This window comes from Pseudonaja textilis, chromosome 8, assembly GCF_049901715.1.
Source record: "Pseudonaja textilis isolate UNSWEBS1 chromosome 8, rPseTex1.2, whole genome shotgun sequence".
NCBI lineage: Eukaryota > Metazoa > Chordata > Lepidosauria > Squamata > Elapidae > Pseudonaja > Pseudonaja textilis.
The window spans coordinates 24,454,908-24,472,060 of NC_141997.1; the positions used below are offsets into that span (position 1 = coordinate 24,454,908).

Sequence of the window (17,153 nt, forward strand, 5' to 3'; positions counted from 1 at the left end):
CCCCGCCACCTTCAACTCCTCCTTTGTACCTTTTTTGTGATTTTTTGTGCTTTCTTAATCTCCTCCGCCATCGGGACGGCTCTTCGTTTGAAGCCGCCACCCCCTTCGATGAAACTAAGGCGCGAGGATTCCTTCAGCACCCAAATGCCGCTTTCCAACCAGAAAAGCTCACCGGAAGCACTTTCTCGTCGAAACAAGATGGCGGCACCCAGCAAACCGGCGGCCCGGTAGAAAATGATCCATGGACCGATACCGGTCCGGGACCCAGTGGTTGGGGACCACTGCTGCAGATGACCTGAATAGACCCAGCTATGAAAGGGCTAGAAACCAATCTCCCTTTTCTTTACCCCCCAACCCACCTCACTCCACCCCGATTAAATACATAGTTAATTCTTGACTTACGACCACTCATTCAAATTATGACAGCATTAAAAAAAAAAAAAGACTTGTGAGACGTCCACACTCTTATGACTATTGCAATGTACCCGGAAGTCACTTGAACAAAATTTGGGTACTTTGCAACTGGCATGTAGTTATGATGCTTGTGGTGTCCTGGGGTTACATGATTGCCATTTGTGATCTTCCCAACTTCTGACAAGCAAAGTTAATGGGGGAAATCTGATTTGCTTAACAACTGCAAGATTCACCTAATGACCATAGTGATACACTTAAAGACCACAGTGAAAAAGATCTTAGATTGAGCATGACTCTATTTCTGCAATATTTAGCAACATAATTTTTTTTAGCAACAGAAATTCAAGTCCTAATTGTTGTCGTAAGTTGAGGGCTAAGTGTTACCCTTTCAATTCTTTCTCTGGTCTCCCATGACTTTTTTGCTTGTTGATAGAAATTACACAAGTGTTTATTTGTGTGAGGATAATATTGCTTGTACAGAATGCCTAGAGTTGTGTAAATCTAATATGCATGCAAACACTAGGTTTGCACATTTACTAAGCCATGATTTTCTCATGAGATCTGTTGAACAAGCCACCCAACATGCTAACTTATAAACCATGTTTTGCACACCACGATGGAGATCACACAACACAAATGAACAAAAGGCCTTACAACATAGTATGATGATGCATGATCATATCAGAGGGAGAAGAGTGGTGACAAGATGATATAAGAAAAGAAGATATAGGAAACCAGCAGCTTCATAGATATAAGCTAAGTTATGTCTGAAATATCTGGTTTCATGATACACAGATATTACTTAGCCATTGTGATTTATATAACATAGTTAGTGGCTTATTGTTCCTTTTAATGGCTTATATGGCTTAGTCGACTGCTTTAATTAATATATATTTCCATTTTAACACAGTAAGGTATAATTTAGTTTTTTTGGTTTTGATTTGGCGAATTATAGTTTGCAAACTATGGTTTATGGTTTAACATGGTGCATGAACCTACCCGTTTTTGTTTACTCAGCAAATCATTGTTAAAATTAGACAGCCAAATTTGAGTATGAGATACTGACTGCCCAGATTATGAATTCTAGTCCTGCCTTAGGCATGAAAGTCAGCTGGGTGACTTTGGAGCACTCAATCCAACCTATCACACAGGTGGGTTATGAACAGGGTTAAAGATGAGTTGACCAAAATAAAGGTAGAATAAAAACAAAATAAATATAATGGTTTATCATGATTTATATGTGATCTTGCTTACTTATGTCATGCTATTAATATGTAACTGATATCACTTATATTTGTGCATTTTATAACACAAACATCTAAGCAAAATGAACATTTGTCCATACTACAACACAAACATAGAAGGACAACATTTGTTTGATGATGTTATGACACCCAAATTGTTATTTTGATATCTTTTTGGATTCTTAGATCCCCTGATATTCAACTGAAGCAGAACTTGATTTAGTAAGCTGGCTGTGAAGTTTCCAAAGTTTACAACAGTGTTATTATCTGACATGTTATGAATAAGATGTTGAAAGATTTTGCTTGCTCCTTTGTTTGTTGGTTTTGTAACCTTTCCAACAATACAATGTTTCTCAACCTTGGCAGTTTGAAGATGTATAGACTTCAACTCCCAGAATTCCTCAGCCATAGCTTATCTGGGAGCTGAAGTCCACGCATCTACAAACTGCCAAAGTTGAAAACACTGCACAATGTATACAATGTCTTTCAGGAACGTTTGTATGGACTTGAATATTAGAAATACAGGAGTAGAAGCAACGGTTTCTAAAATATTCTTTACAAAGCTGTACTTGCTCCTTTCCAGATTTAGGACACTTCTACATATCATTATTTCCCATTTTTGATCCTTTCCAGCTGTTTTGGAGCTGAACAGCGGATGGTCTTTTCACTGCTGCAGATCTTTAAGCACAGAAAGCAGACAGGAAACAGCATGAAGCGATCAGTATATTTTCTTTGGCTGATCAAAAGGAAATGCAAAATAAATAAATAAAATAAAAATGTTTACAGTAGCTGTAAATATAATGGGTATTTCATTAAATAGATTGCACTACAAAAAACGAAGTAGACTATTGAACAATTGTGATTGAAAATATATCTTGTATGTTTAACAGTCCTCTGAAAGCATAGAATGTATTAGAAAATACTGTGTCATTTTAGAAAATTGTTTCCATGTTTAAAGCGGCTTTCTAACAATCATGAACCTCCAAAACAGCTGGACTATAGTTCTCATTAATCAGCATATCCATTATTTTAAAGTATTTGTTTTATAAGCTTATATTCCAGCAGAATAGGTTCATGTTTGCTGGCAAATCAGATAAAGTGTATTGTTTTGGATTAGAAGTTAAATCCAAATTAGTAGGCATAATATCTTAAAAATCTACCCAGATATTTTCACTATCTTGAAATAGTTTGGTCTTAAGCTTATTTATTCAGAAACAAATCCCATTCTGTTTTATGGGAATTGCTTCTTAATAAATGTGTTTTGGATTATACCATATTAAAAAAGAAAATAAAATATTGGAGGAAGAGGAAAGGACTGCATCATATAAATCATGATCATACCTTTCAAGGTGTTTTTGCAATATGCAAGTAGTTTACTGTCATGCTTTGGGTTGGTACTGTTTAAAATTGAAGAGATCACAAAGCAACTTTGAAGTAGAGCATGCAACTGAGGATATTTGCAATAGGACAAGAGAATAACTCACTATATTGTAATACTGCATATATAGTATTATATTTCTAAGCGACCTAATCTTGATTAAAAGAATTACATAGTCCTCAATGTATTATTGTTCATTTAACAACAGTATGAAGTTATGACAATCTTGGGAAAAGTTATTTAAAATTACATCCATTGTATGTCTTCACTGGTGACATAATCACAATTTAGACTTTTGGCAATCATCTAGCATTTACAAGTTGCAGCATCTTGTGGTCATGTGATCATGATTTGTGATTTTCCCAGCTGGCTTCTAACAAACAAAGTCAATCAAGGAACCGGAAGCGTGACTCATTTAACAACTAAACTAGCCAGTTCAGTCTAGTGGTTAAGGCCCCAGGCTAGAAATCAGGAGACTATGAGTTCTAGTTCCAATTTGGGCATGGAAGCTAACTAGGTGACTTTGGGCCAATCACTCTCTCTCTCTCTCTCAGCCCAACACACCTCAGAGGGTTGTTGTTATGGGGAAAATAGGAGGAGGAAGGAGTATTAAATATGTTTGCTGCCTTGAGTTTATTTATAAAAAATAATAAAAATGGGGTACAAAAATCTAAATAAATAAATAAGTTGTATGTTTACTTAACAAAAAATGGTCAACATAGGGTCCAATCTCATGATCAACATAGGATCCAATCTCATGGTCAACATAGGGTCCAATCTCATGAAGAATTTGCTTTACAACTGCAATGACTTACAAAGGAAATTCTGATCTCAATTGTTGTAAGTATATGGTTTTTATTTATCATGTAAAGGTTAAGATTCTAAAGCTCAATGATGGATAGAGCCTTTCTTCCTTTCTTTTGATGAGTTATAAATTTAAGGATTTAGATAATTATTTTATCAGACAATAATAATCTTTACTAGTTTTGGCACTTCTTTCTGTTCCTCTCAGTGATTGCATATGGATCAAATATGATGTTCTTATATCAATTCAATAATAATGTAGCAAATATTAATTGTACAGAGTTGTCAATATGAAGGAAATGATACCTTGCAAAAAGAGTTGAATGCTTTATAGTAGAATATAAACTTCGACGGAATCAAATAGCGCTGTTCTCTGCAAATTCCTACCCACCAAATACTTGGCTGTTACTTTATTTCAGCTCTAAATAGACACTAAAGAAGAAAATTCTTAGCTGAGCCCTTGAAAGCCTCTTGAATTTATATCTATACTATAAATTGAGTGAATAAACAAATACCGCAGTTTGGTGTAGTGGTTAAGATATTGGGCTAGAAACCAAGATACCATAAGTTCTAGTTCTGCCTTAGGCATGAAAACCAGCTGAAGGACTTTGAACACTCTTTCACAGCCCTAGGAAGAAGGAAGTGGTAATGTTGTGAAAACTGCAGGGATATATTCATGAGTCAGGACTGACTACTGAGGTGTGCACACGCATATAAATGATGTACATAATATTCTTAGCAGAGAGAATACCTGCCAAGATCTGGTATAGCTAATGTGGTATCCTTCACATCTGGAAAGTTGAAAGAGCTCAGAAAAATAAAAAGATGGGTGCCTTCTCTTTATATGGTAATGCATCTTGTTTGGCAATCAAATGTAATCCCGTATAGAAAACAAATATTGGTGATATTATTTAGACATTTCTGATTTGTTTGATAAGCACTTGGAAATCTCAAAGGAGAGCATCAGTGACCTTAACTTTAACGTGTTTCTTTAAAAGCTAATAGAATGGACTTTTGCCAAGGGAATATTAAGATAGAAATATTTCTTGTTGAAACATACAGTAACTAAAACTGGATAAAAGTTTGAGGTGTTTCTCAATATTCTTGTGAATGGAGAGATATACAGCCTCTCCTATATTGATAAATTGAGTGATACAGTCAGATCATTCTGAGTTTAACAGCTGCTACATCTGGGTCTTAGTCAAATAGTCACTTCTTTACCAATTATTATTCCAGTTCCAATGTAGTGGAAGAGTAATATAATACGATTTGTTGTATTTATGCAAAACCTGTAATCAAGGACAAAACCTTTGGCCACCTGAAACAGAATTATTACTGTACTCTGCATTTTTTTACAAGCTATTAGAAATGTAATTCAGCCCTAGTTTGAGGCCTACAGGCTTCTTACTTCCGTAGCTTTATGTTCCTAAGGCAGGGGTGTCAAACTCAAGGCCCGTGGCCAGAATGCATCACTCCCAACCCTCGAAGGAGAAAAAAAGTCACAATACGTTACATGATGACACGAGTTTGACATCCCTGTCCTAAGGCCATTTTATAAACCATAACGTTGGCTAGCTTGCTGCTGATATATTTGTCAAGCGAGGGCTGTATAAACCAATCTAAGCAAAAATAATGGTGAGTCCTGTATTTGGTGGGGATGGGGCAAAACAGCACCTGTATTGAATGTACCCCCGGCCTTTGAATGGTGCCAAATTTAAAGCAATTCTGACACATAACAATCTGGAGGCAATTCTGGATTGGCCTTCCCACAGAATAAACTTATTTCTGCATCACAGCCACATGAAATGACCCAGCTTAAATGTTATTCTATCTTTTGTTCAAAGAAATGATTTGTTTCCTGCCTTATCTATGAACTGTTGCATCTTTGGACATATTTAGTATCTGCTGAACTAAGAACAGCTGTGAAAAGCACTTTTGGGTCAAATGTGTTGAGCATGCTTAGAAGATAGGTCAGGTCAGGAGTGGTAGAGCAAAGCTCACAGTGCAGATAGTAATAACTCTTACTGTATGAATGTTTTAAAGTAAGCAAACTACTACAGTCTTAGAACTGTTGTTTCTCCATTATGCAATCCACCTACAGGGTGATGATTATGTATTAGTTATGCCACTTCTGTGATAAGGAATAATTTTCCAACCATTCATACTGGTATTTCAGCTCTACTCAATTGCATTTATTAAAATATGAAAGCTTTTAAAATAAGTTGGAGTAAGCATTTTAGAATTGTACACATACAGCACCTTTATGCTATTCTTCAAAGTACATGCATATATTTTCAGGTGTTCACATATGCTTGAAGAAAGAAGATACCGTCTGATCAGCTTAATCATTGAAGTAGCGCTCTTTAAGATAACTCTTAAAGCTGCTGCAATATTTTTCAGATTTCTATATATTTTAGTAAATAATCAAGAGGTAGTGGATTTATACAACGTACAAAGCATTTCCTTTAAATTATTGCAAACATGCAAGCCCTAATAAATATCAATAACTCATTATTCTGTTTTTAAGCAGCCCTGCCTTACAAATGTCTAAATTCAGTGTGATTACACAATAATAGCCAATGCTGGTTATAATTTTAGATTGCAACTTCAGAGGTTTTGCTCATGCCTCCTGAAACATCATCTTATCTGTTGTAGATAATATATATATTGTTGCAGAAGAATATGCTACTTATTTCAGTTTTTAGCTCAATACATTACTTAAAATTATAAAACAAACATATATGCTAGTAAGATCACTTAAGGAAAGTTGAACAAATGTGGCTTACTCAGCTAACACTGCACTTTCTTCAGGTTGGTCCAGAAGAACACAAGTTTTATTACTGTATTGCAGAAAACACAACTTGCCTTTTGAATCTAGTGCAAGAATTTCACAATATTTCCTTTAAAAGTTACTTTCAACAAGAATGAATTTCATGTACCATTCTCTCTTCCAACAGATAACAAATATGTTTCTCACAATGCACCCATAATCTGCTTTTTGGAAGCTCACAAAGTTAAAAAAAGGAGGAAAAACAGCAACAAGGCATGATATACTTTGAATTGATTAACGCTGTCCTTTACTAAAAACAAAAGAAAGTTTTATTCTCAATTTTCCTCTTCTTTAAAGCTTACATATCCAGGATCTAGACAGGTTAATAATGTACGTACCACAAAATTCACAATGATTTCCAGCATCTAGCCAGGGTAATAATGTATGTACCACAAAATTCACAATGAGATGAATTTTGATTGTTTACATTTGTCTCACCCAATTACTGGAAATTCTCTTAGAGATGGTGGTAGGTTAATACCAGAAATTACATGAGTAGAATCCGGATTAAAATCAATAAAATGGAGGTTCAAATTCCCATTCTGATATGAAGCGTATTGACTTTGGACTGGCTACTATCTCTGACCTATACCATTTCACTTTGAAGATGAAATGTTGTGGGAGAACTGCCTTTTGTTCTAGGGCAAACTGGCGGTCCATGGGCCAAATGCATCATGTGCAGACCATACCTATCCCAGCTCCGCGAAGGGAAAAATGTCATGATACATCACATGATGGCAATGTGACACTGCAAATTTGACACCCGTGTTCCAGAGGTGGTATTGAGCAGGTTCTGACCAGTTCTGGAGAATCGGTAGTGGAAATTTTGAGTAGTTTGGAGAACTGGCAAATACCAGATCTGACTGGAGATTTTACAGTATCCTTCCCCTGCCACGTGCACCAATCCACGCCCACAGAACTGGTAGTGAAAAAATTTGAATCCCACCACTGTCGTATTCTAGGGAAATGAACTGACCTTTTCATTTTGAAAAGTAGCAATGTTTTTGCTCCTTGCTACTCCTACGTGGCTATGTTTAGAATCATAGTCAGATATATTGTACAGATAATCCTTGACTTCCAATAGATAATTTAGTGACCATTAAAAGTTACAATGGCACTGAAAAAAGTGACTTATGACCATTTTTCTCACTTACAACCCTCACAGCATCCCCATTGACATTTGATTGACATTCGGATGCTTGGTAACGCGTTCATATTTATGATGGTTGCAATGTTCCAGGGTCATGTAAATACCTTTTGCAATCTTCTGACAAGCAAAGTGAATGGGGAAGCCAGATTCACTTAATAACCATGTTATTAACTTAACAACTGCCATGATTCACTTAACAAATGTGGTAAGAAAAGGTGTAAAATGGGACAAAACTTACTTAACAAATTTCTCACTTAGCAAAATACAATTTGGGCTTAATTGTGGTCATAAGTTGAAGACTATCTGTTATTATCTCTGATTTCATTCCAGAAAGATGAAATAATGACACATGAATGAATAGTGGGGCTTTCATAAACCTTTTACAATTCCCAGTACAGCCATATCCTTCTAATGCAGCAATTATAATCTCCTACAGTGGTTATATAATTTTTTTCTGGCTTATTTTAAAAGCTATTTTCATGTGTCAAGTATGACATCCATTTAAAGGAAATCCAACTGAGAATTAACTAAGGTGCACTGTTTGGGAATAAAACCATTCAGTGTTTCCCGTCTTTGAGATCCATGCACTATTTCCTGGCACCTGGATAGGAAATGCAATTAAAAAAAAACAAAGCAACAAGATCCAGATTGGAATGTTTCTAAAGTAAAGTTTGATTCTTTCCCAAAATGTGTTGCAATTGGCATTGCATTTTCTTTGTAAAAATCAGTGTAGAGAACTTTCAAATAAGTCAATATGTGATTAGTATATATAGTACCATTTTAAATAGCTTTTTAAGGGATTATTCTTATTGGATTACTTTTCAGCCAGTCTAGAATAAACAAACTAGACCAAGTACAAATGATTATTAAAGTGAATTGTTCAACTTGAGTGAAGATTTTTTGCAGAATCCCCAAAAGGACACCCAACTCAATCCTTTACTCTGAAGCAAGTCCAGTTAAGCAAGAGCAGAACCAAAGTAAGTATATAAATACTCAACTATAATCTTAGTTTGATATTCTAAAAACTAGAACAATGATCAACTGCCCCACAAAAAATAGCTACATAGTTGATTAAAGATTGTAAAGAATTTGTAGAACAACTTCACCCTTCAGTGCTTGTGTTGGTTGTCTGCCATTTACATTGTTTTGCAAAACTGGCATGCATTTCAAGTTGAGATCCATCCCATTGTAAGTAACTAATGCCCAGAGGGCGAATTTAACTAAAAGAGAGATCTCTTTCTTCTCAAACCTTGCATAAGAAGCAAGCAGGTACTACTATAACTACAGAGGACTCTACCAAAAGAATTGTCACATTCCACAGGCCAGTAAAATTCCATTGATAGCATCTTGTTCCAAGCCATTTTTGAGAAGTGGTATCTATGAAAAATAACTTCACTCAATAAATCAAATATAAAAACTGCACGTCAAAGTCTCCTTAACATGTTCAAATCATTAAGAAATGCTAGCAGCTGAGAAACTAGATAAAGCATTTATCTAGTTTCTCAACTTCTGAAGTTTGCTGATGATACAACAGTGATTGGTTTCACTCGAGACAATGATGAATCTGCATACAGACGGGAGGTTGAATAACTAGCCTTGTGGTGTGACAAGAACAATCTGGAACTGAACATACTCAAAACCATAGAAGTAATGTTACACTTTAGTAGAAACCCTCCTATACTACCACCTCTTACAATACTAGACAACACAGTATCAACAGTAGAGAACTTCAAATTTCTAGGTTCTATTATATCACATGACCTAAAATGGACACCTAAGATCAAAAACGTCATCAAAAAGGCACAATGTTCTTTCTGTGCCAACTCAGAAAGCTCAAACTGCCCAAGGAGCTGCTGATTCAGTTCTGCAGAGGAATTATTGAGTCTGTCATCTGCATCTCCATAGCTATCTGGTTTGGTTCTGCAACAGACTTCAATGGATAATTAGGACTGCAGAAAAAACAATCACTACCAACCTGCTTTCCATCAAGGACCTGTATCCTGCATGAGTCAAAAAAAGGGCTGTGAAAATATTTACAGATCCCTCACATCCTGGACATAAACCGTTTCACTCCTTCCCTCAAAACAACGCTATAGAGCACTGCACACCAGAACAACTAGACACAAGAACAGTTTTTCCCCGAACGCCATCGCTCTACTAAACAAATAGTTCGCTCAACACTGTCCAACTATTTACAAAGACTGCACTACTATTACTATTCATCTTATCAACCCTTATCACCCATCCCCCCACTTGTGACTGTATGACTGTAACTTTGTAGCTTGTATCTTTACGATTTATATTGACTGTTTCCCAGTATGTGATTTCTTATTTGTACTCTATTTTATTAAGTGTTCTACCTTATGATTTTTGACTCTTGACGAATGTATTTTTTCTTTTTATGTACACTGAGAGCATATGCACCAAGACAATTCCCTTGGCCAATAAAGAATTCATTCATTCGTTTCTTTTACCGTTTATGTAATATTCACAGACATAACTGTTTGTTACATTTGTAACATCCAGGTTTTCACTAGGAGCTCAAAATGATTTACACTGGGATGTCTTTTTGGATCATCCCTGCAACAACCCAACACAGTAAGTTGATCTGACAGAGGAATTGTCCGAAAGTCCCCCAGCACAGAGGTCACCAACCTTTTGGACCTCAGGGACCACCAAACTCATACTTTTAAATCCCGCGGACCACTAATATGAATTTTGACTGACAGTGGCTGCAGGAAAAAAGTCTGCAGGAAAATTCCCCACCGTTTTTCTACCAATTGATCATTCTTTATTTGAGATCGCAGGATACCGTCTCCAACTCCGTTCTCAGGGGCGAGAGAGAGAGAGAGAGAGAGAGAGAGAGACTTTTGGCTTCATGCAAGGAAAGCAGCAGAAACGGAAGTCTTTCTTTCTCTCCCCCAAACTCCGCTAGAAATGAGTCTTTGCTGGTACAGACTCTTGGAGCAGGATGCCTTGCAGGGTCCCAAAGACTCATTTCTGGGAATTTGGGTGAGAGAAAGAAAGACTTTTGCTGCTTTCTTTGCAGAAGAAAGAAGCGGAAAGAAGCAGGCCGGTGGTCAGGCGAGGTGCGTGGGGCACATGGGGCAAGTTCTCCCCTCCCTTTCCCGCCTCCCCTCACTACCTCATGTTGTTCGCAGTGCAAGCAATGCAAGCCTTGTGTTCCCGTGGGCCATGTGGGCAGTGCAGCCTGGTGTTCCCGCACAGCCTAGATTAATTGCTTTGGGGGGGGGTGTTTTGGGGGTGATATTTCTCTGCAGACCAAAATTTTCTCATGGACCACCAGTGGTCCCCAGCCCACTGGTTGGTAACCACTGCCCCAGCAAATTCTCATGGCTGAACCCAGGCCTACCCCATCCTATTTCACACTTTAATCCTGACCATAGGGCTGAGTGATGCGATTCTGTTGCGAAGCACTATCATGTCTCTCAAAACTCCATATATAAGAGGCCAGGGATTGACTGGGTGAAATGAAATGACTGAGTGAAATGACCCTTCGAATTTTGGGTGGTAACCGTGGATAAAGAGTTGGGAAGCTGCCCTCCATCCGCTACATTAATCTTCTGCCATCAGGTGTGGCGACAGGTGCTTTAGGGTGACCTTGGGAATATAATGGAGAGATACCTATTCTTTCTGAACAGAACCATGTAAAGTTGCAGAGTTTTCTGTTGCTTGCGCACAATTGGGCTCGTCAGGCAGAAGAACACCCCGCCCCCTCCCCGCCCCGCAATCCAGGGCATCTGCTGCATGCGTGGAATTGCATCCGTGCAAGGTTGTCAGGCAGCAAGCAACCGCTGTCAAGCACGTCTGTGTGCACGCACACCCTTTACATACAATATAAACAACCTTTCGCAGGAATTCGGAAGGCGCAGACGTGCCTTTCAGAGGCTTTCGGTCCCGGAGGGCACGGCCGTCGACGGGTGGCTCCGTTCCTCCTTCAACGTCCCCCCGGGGCCTGCCTCCTGCTTCCTCTGACCTCCATCCTCCGCCGCGCTCTGCAGCCAGCCAGTTCTCGGGGGCCGAGGGCGCGGGAAGCACGAGGTGTGTCGCTGGAGCTCCAAAGCCTGCGAACTTTCCGTCTTGATTGGCTCAACCTCACAAGCGACTCCCCCGCGGGGCTCGGCAGAAGCCGCGCTGCCTCCAACAGGAGCGGCGCTCCCTCCTCCTCCTCCACCAGACCGCCCCGCTCCTCTCGGCCAGTCAGAGGGCGCAGCCCCGAGGCTCAGCCGCCGCCGCCGCATCATGCAGCCGCCGCCGGCTCCCGCTGCTGCCCTCTTGCTCGTCCTGCTGGCTGCGGACTCCTCGCAGAGTGAGTAGTGGGGCTTCCTCCCCCGGGCCGCTTCCTCCTCTTCCCCCTCCACCCCACCCGAGGAAGGAAGCCCCCTCTCCGCTGCCCTTCCTCGGAGCGGCGGCGGAGTTCGCCCTCTCCCCCTAAACGGATGGGAGACGCGCATTAACCCCCCAAAGCCCACGCGGATAACACCGCGTTTGCGTTTCTGTGGGCCGGGAAAGAGCCCGCCGACAGACGCTTCGGCGCTCTCCGGCTTTTGCCTCTTAAGGTCGGGGCGTCCTAAAGCCTTTTTCCCACGGGCGACCAGCCGGCAGCTTCCCGTCCACGGCACCTGCCTCGTGGTGCTACTTTTCGGCCAAAGGTTCTCGGTCTCCCCGCTCCCAGACTCAATTTTGTTTCCCGGTCGCCTTTCCGCTTTTCTCTTTTGCCCTCCAAAGGGGGTCGGTGGCGACCTTCGGTCTCCCTTGCTCTTTGGGGCTTCCGCAGCTTTGTTCTCGGCAGCGGCCGGGCAAGGGGCCGCGGGGGATGTCCTTGTTTTGCGAGGTAAAACGGCGGTGGCGCCGCGCCGGCGGCATTGTTTGGTTTTCTCTCGTGGCGGGCGCGCAAAATGGTGGGGGGAAGCCGCGGAGCTGAAGATGGAACCCAGAGTCGGAGGGTTTGCAAGCGGCCCGAGCATGTCACGTAGAGTGGAGTTTGTGAGGGCCCCGGCAGGGGACTCTTAGGAAAAGGGAAATGTCCGCGCGCGCTTGCCCTGAGGGCGAGGGAGGGAGCCCGGCGACTTGGCTGGGGAGGCGCGCGTCCTTCTTCCAAGGGAGCCCGGGATTAATGGCTTCCCTCTTCCCTCCCCCCTATTTCTTTGGGGGCTCCTCCAGCCGTGGTGTTCTACAAAGGTCGGGAGGAGGCTTCTCAGTTCCTTCGCCAGAGGCACCGCCGAGCCTACCAGATCTTCGAGGAGACCAAGCAAGGCCATCTGGAGAGAGAGTGCGTGGAGGAATTCTGCAACCGGGAGGAAGCCCGAGAAGTGTTTGAGAACGACCCTGAGACGGTGAGAAAAGTCCAAAAAAGTGTCGGGGGTCATTAACTTTATTTTAAAAAGGGCGGGTGGGGGAAGAAGAATAGTCTGAAGTCATCTTGAAGCATCAGAATGGGAATGAGGGTGCCAGGTGTTTGCACAGCTGGAGAAGTTGCTTGGGAAGAGTCATTATTAGATAAATAACTTAAACCACGCCCTTCTCTTGACAAATCTGTTCTATTTGGATTGTGAGGCCAAGCAAACAAGAGTAGGGAAGTGAGTAGCTTGTATGGAGCTAAGTCAGGAACCCTCTCCTAGAAAGGATCCCCTGGGTATCAGTGTTTGTGCGAGCACATGCTTTCTTTTGTGGACAAGTTAAATCCTACTACAGACTAAATACATCTAGAATTGGGGTTATTAGATAACTAAGGAGAATTTGCAATTTGCACAGCTCAATTTGAATATTTCTTTTGGTGCCTGTCAGATTTTTTTTTATTGATTGCAAGCTAGGTTTTATTGAATAAATCAGCTAAATAAACAATATAAAACCATCTTATTTAGAAGAGTATTCAATATATTTATTGAATTAGAAGATTATGCTAACTTGGATCAGCGGTGCTACTGGTATTGGTTGATAAATGTAAACTCATATCACCAAATGAACCTTTTTAAAGAAATTACTGTGTTTTGTGAGTGAATGACAATTACCTAAATCTACAGCTGTTTCTTGCTAGAAGTCTCAACAGCGTAAAAGTAATTATAAATAATTTTAAATTAAATAAAACATACTTCATTTTATACATTCTAGTTTTCTGATGCTTGCAACTTTGGGGTGTACTATTCTGAAAACACTCATTTATAAACAAGGATTGTCTGATAGTTAGGGAATAAATGTTTTGAGAGAACTAGTGATTTTTACACAGGGTTGTATTCCTATTAATAATTTGAATGGGTGGACAGGTTGAGAGTTTTGTAGGTCAAAAAGTACTGAGAATGAGAGGAACTTGGATTTTTTTCCTCTTAGAAGACTTTATTTTTATATCTAAGGAAAAACATGTCTTAACATATTCCCTGACTAAGTTTGCAGCATGGTGTACTGAACTCTTTCCAGCCTAGTGAATAGTTGTAAAGTAGTAGCAAATTTTGGTTTGTGATATCAGTCTTAAACTTTTAGCCTTTAGCCTCAGATAAAGTCAAGAATATGTTTGGGAAGAACAAAAATGAACAAGATGTTCTCCAATTCTCTGTCATTTTAGTTTATAAACAGTAAACAGTAAATATCCAGCATTGGATATTTAGGTTGCTTACATATGTTTTCATAGATTTGAACTCATTAAAAATTGTTCCTTTTAAATACCAATGTTAAATGTATTCACATTTAATCAATATAAGCTTTGCTGAAATAATTTTTTACAAGTTTGTAGCCATGGTTCATAGATGGATGGAGAATATCCCCCAAAGTGAAAAACCTAATCTAAGGTCACCAGCGGGTTATATATAAAGTTTCAGTAAAATTTATTTTTAATCCAAAAATGAGCCTGCAGAAAAAGTATGTGACTAAATTGTATTATTTCATTGAAAAAAGGGAACAAATGTTTTATATTCTGCAATGTCATTTATCTAAAGCTTTACTATGGAATGTTTGATTTTCTGTGACAATTTTTTTTTAAAAATAAATGCTGTTTTATGTTTGTGTTCTTAATTTCCTCCACTTTTGAAAAATCTCTGAAGTTTTGTATAGTTTATAAAAATGAATGTAGTGAAAAAAAAGTAATGGTTTCCTGAGGAAGAAGAAGAAGAAAGGGTGGTGGCAGGGAGAGATAAACTATCTTTCAAATATGGTAGTCATACCAACGCATGTAGCATACCTGAAGCAATAGTGATTTTGTCTAATGCAAATAGATCTCTGTTTGCATAATGGGATTTCCTTTTGTTCCCCATCTCTTCTGCCCTGCATTGTATATCTTCTAGCTATAAGAGATTAGCAATAGGCAGGTTTCATGCATAAAACTAGACCAATAAGACTATTTGCCTAAAAAGGATCTTGGAATTCCATGTAATTATCGCAACACTAACCTTGTTGAATACTAGATAGGAACTGTCCTTGGAAGGTCACAAACAATATCAAGATAAAACTGGTGGAAATATACTGGAATTATTTCCCGTATCTCTGAACTTGGACATTCTATTAGTCATTTGAATTTTAGTCACTATTGATAGCTACATTCATAGTAGAAAAATCTATTAAAACAATAGTACAATTCTATTGGTAATCTTCTATCAGGTAAAATTTATTCACTTAAGTTAGGTTATTATTTTAAAAATAATTTGATACATGGTGCCCTAGACATAAAAAATATTGCTGGGATGTTTGTAGTATAAGCACTTTAATATCAGAGCAAGCATGGTTATTTCGTTTCTCTCAATCAGGTTTGTGGATGATTTTCAAATGTGGTTTGATAAAGAGATGAGCAATACAATAATTCCTAAGATCTCCTGGGGACCTTCTTTAGTTTCCCTAAGGTCCAACTGTATGGTCAAAAAGAAAGAGATCATGCTGTCATTAATAGAATGAATTTAAACTGGTCATTGATAACAATAGAAGTTAATGATCTACAGTAGATTGCTGGGACATGGAGAAAGATGAGAATATAAATTGCTATGTGTTTATTTGTGACTTTGATCTTGCAACATAAATTTATTTATTCCTGCAAAAAACTGAATTGATTCTCTTTGACTGGTTTTATCTTAATGTTTCCAGGATCTTATTTGGGGTCTAAATTAATATATAGAAATATATAAGAAATAAAAAAAAACTTTGATTCCTTATGATTCTAATATTGGTCTAGATCCATGATGGCGAACCTATGGCACGCATGCCAGAGGAGGTACCCAGAGCCCTCTCTGTGGGCACGCGAGCCATTGCTCCAGCTCAGCTCTGCCTCCCGCTAGTCAGATGATCTTCAGATCTCTGCTGTGCAGGGGCAGGGTGCATGCATGGGGGTGGGGTGCACACGTAGTGGGTGGGGCACATGCGTGGGGGGGCAGGGTGCATGCACAGACGAGATGTGTGCATGCGCAGGGAACACATGCACATGCATGGGGGGGCAGGGCACATGCTTGGGGGACGCACGCGTGGGAATGCGTGCGCCTACTTTGGGAATTCGGTGCCGAAAAGGTTAGCCATCACTGTCTAGATGTATCAAGTTGTTGGTATTTTTGAAGGCTGTAATCTTGTAGCTTTATTTTGAACTCAATGCAGTCTTTAGGTGTTGTTAAACAGTTCCAGGGAGATTAGTTAATAATATTGGAATTATAGTTAAGTAACATATGGAAGTCTTATTCCTCATTCTTCTTTTATAGCACTTCAATGTTCTTATTTTAAAGCAAAAATGGCATTTTAAAAATAATGTAGAATGTTCAGTTTTACCTTATACAAACGATATATACAGGGGTTGAAGAATTTATATTAGCATGTGTACAGAGTAGATTTGTTTTGCAACTTTAAAAACCTGATGAGAATTTTGAAAAGCTGTGACATTACAAGTCTGTGTATGCCATGTTACATAAATGCACAAAGCAGGTGTACATGGCAAATATTAAGGTTCAGGCTATTGGTAAATTTTAAGAGATCATTGGACAACCTGTGACCCATTGGATCTTTCTTCTTTACACATATAAAAGAGAGCCGTGGTGAAGCCTTTTCCTCCTCCACCTCCCCAAGCAGGCATCCAAGTTACTCCCTCAGTTTTCCCCTCACTGGCCACCATTGTTAAGAGATTTCAAATTTTGGCCTCAGTTCCAAAGCAGCCAATGGCTGCTCACTAGTCAGTCTTCACCTCTAGTTATTCAGTGCAGAAACTCAAGGGAGTCAGGAAAGAGGGTAGGATATACCTCTCCCATCTTCTGCTACGCAACCCGTGGTTTCTACTGGTAGGAAGTGTAGTCAGAAGGCATGGTAGAGGAGCTTTGCCAAATTTCAATCCCACAGGAGTCAGATTTTGGGTAT

General features: G+C 39.4%; 1 protein-coding gene across 1 annotated transcript in view; it reads left to right on the forward strand.

Annotated features, from left to right (window-relative positions):
• Positions 1-11,617: 11,617 nt before the first annotated feature.
• Positions 11,618-17,153, forward strand: part of GAS6 (growth arrest specific 6) — a 42,145-nt gene continuing 36,609 nt past the window's right edge. Inside the window, exons 1-2 of the mRNA XM_026707397.2 lie at positions 11,618-12,150; positions 13,005-13,177. Of these exons, the coding sequence (XP_026563182.1) occupies positions 12,084-12,150; positions 13,005-13,177 (240 nt within the window). The 5' untranslated portion in view covers positions 11,618-12,083. The remainder of the gene's footprint in view (positions 12,151-13,004; positions 13,178-17,153) is intronic.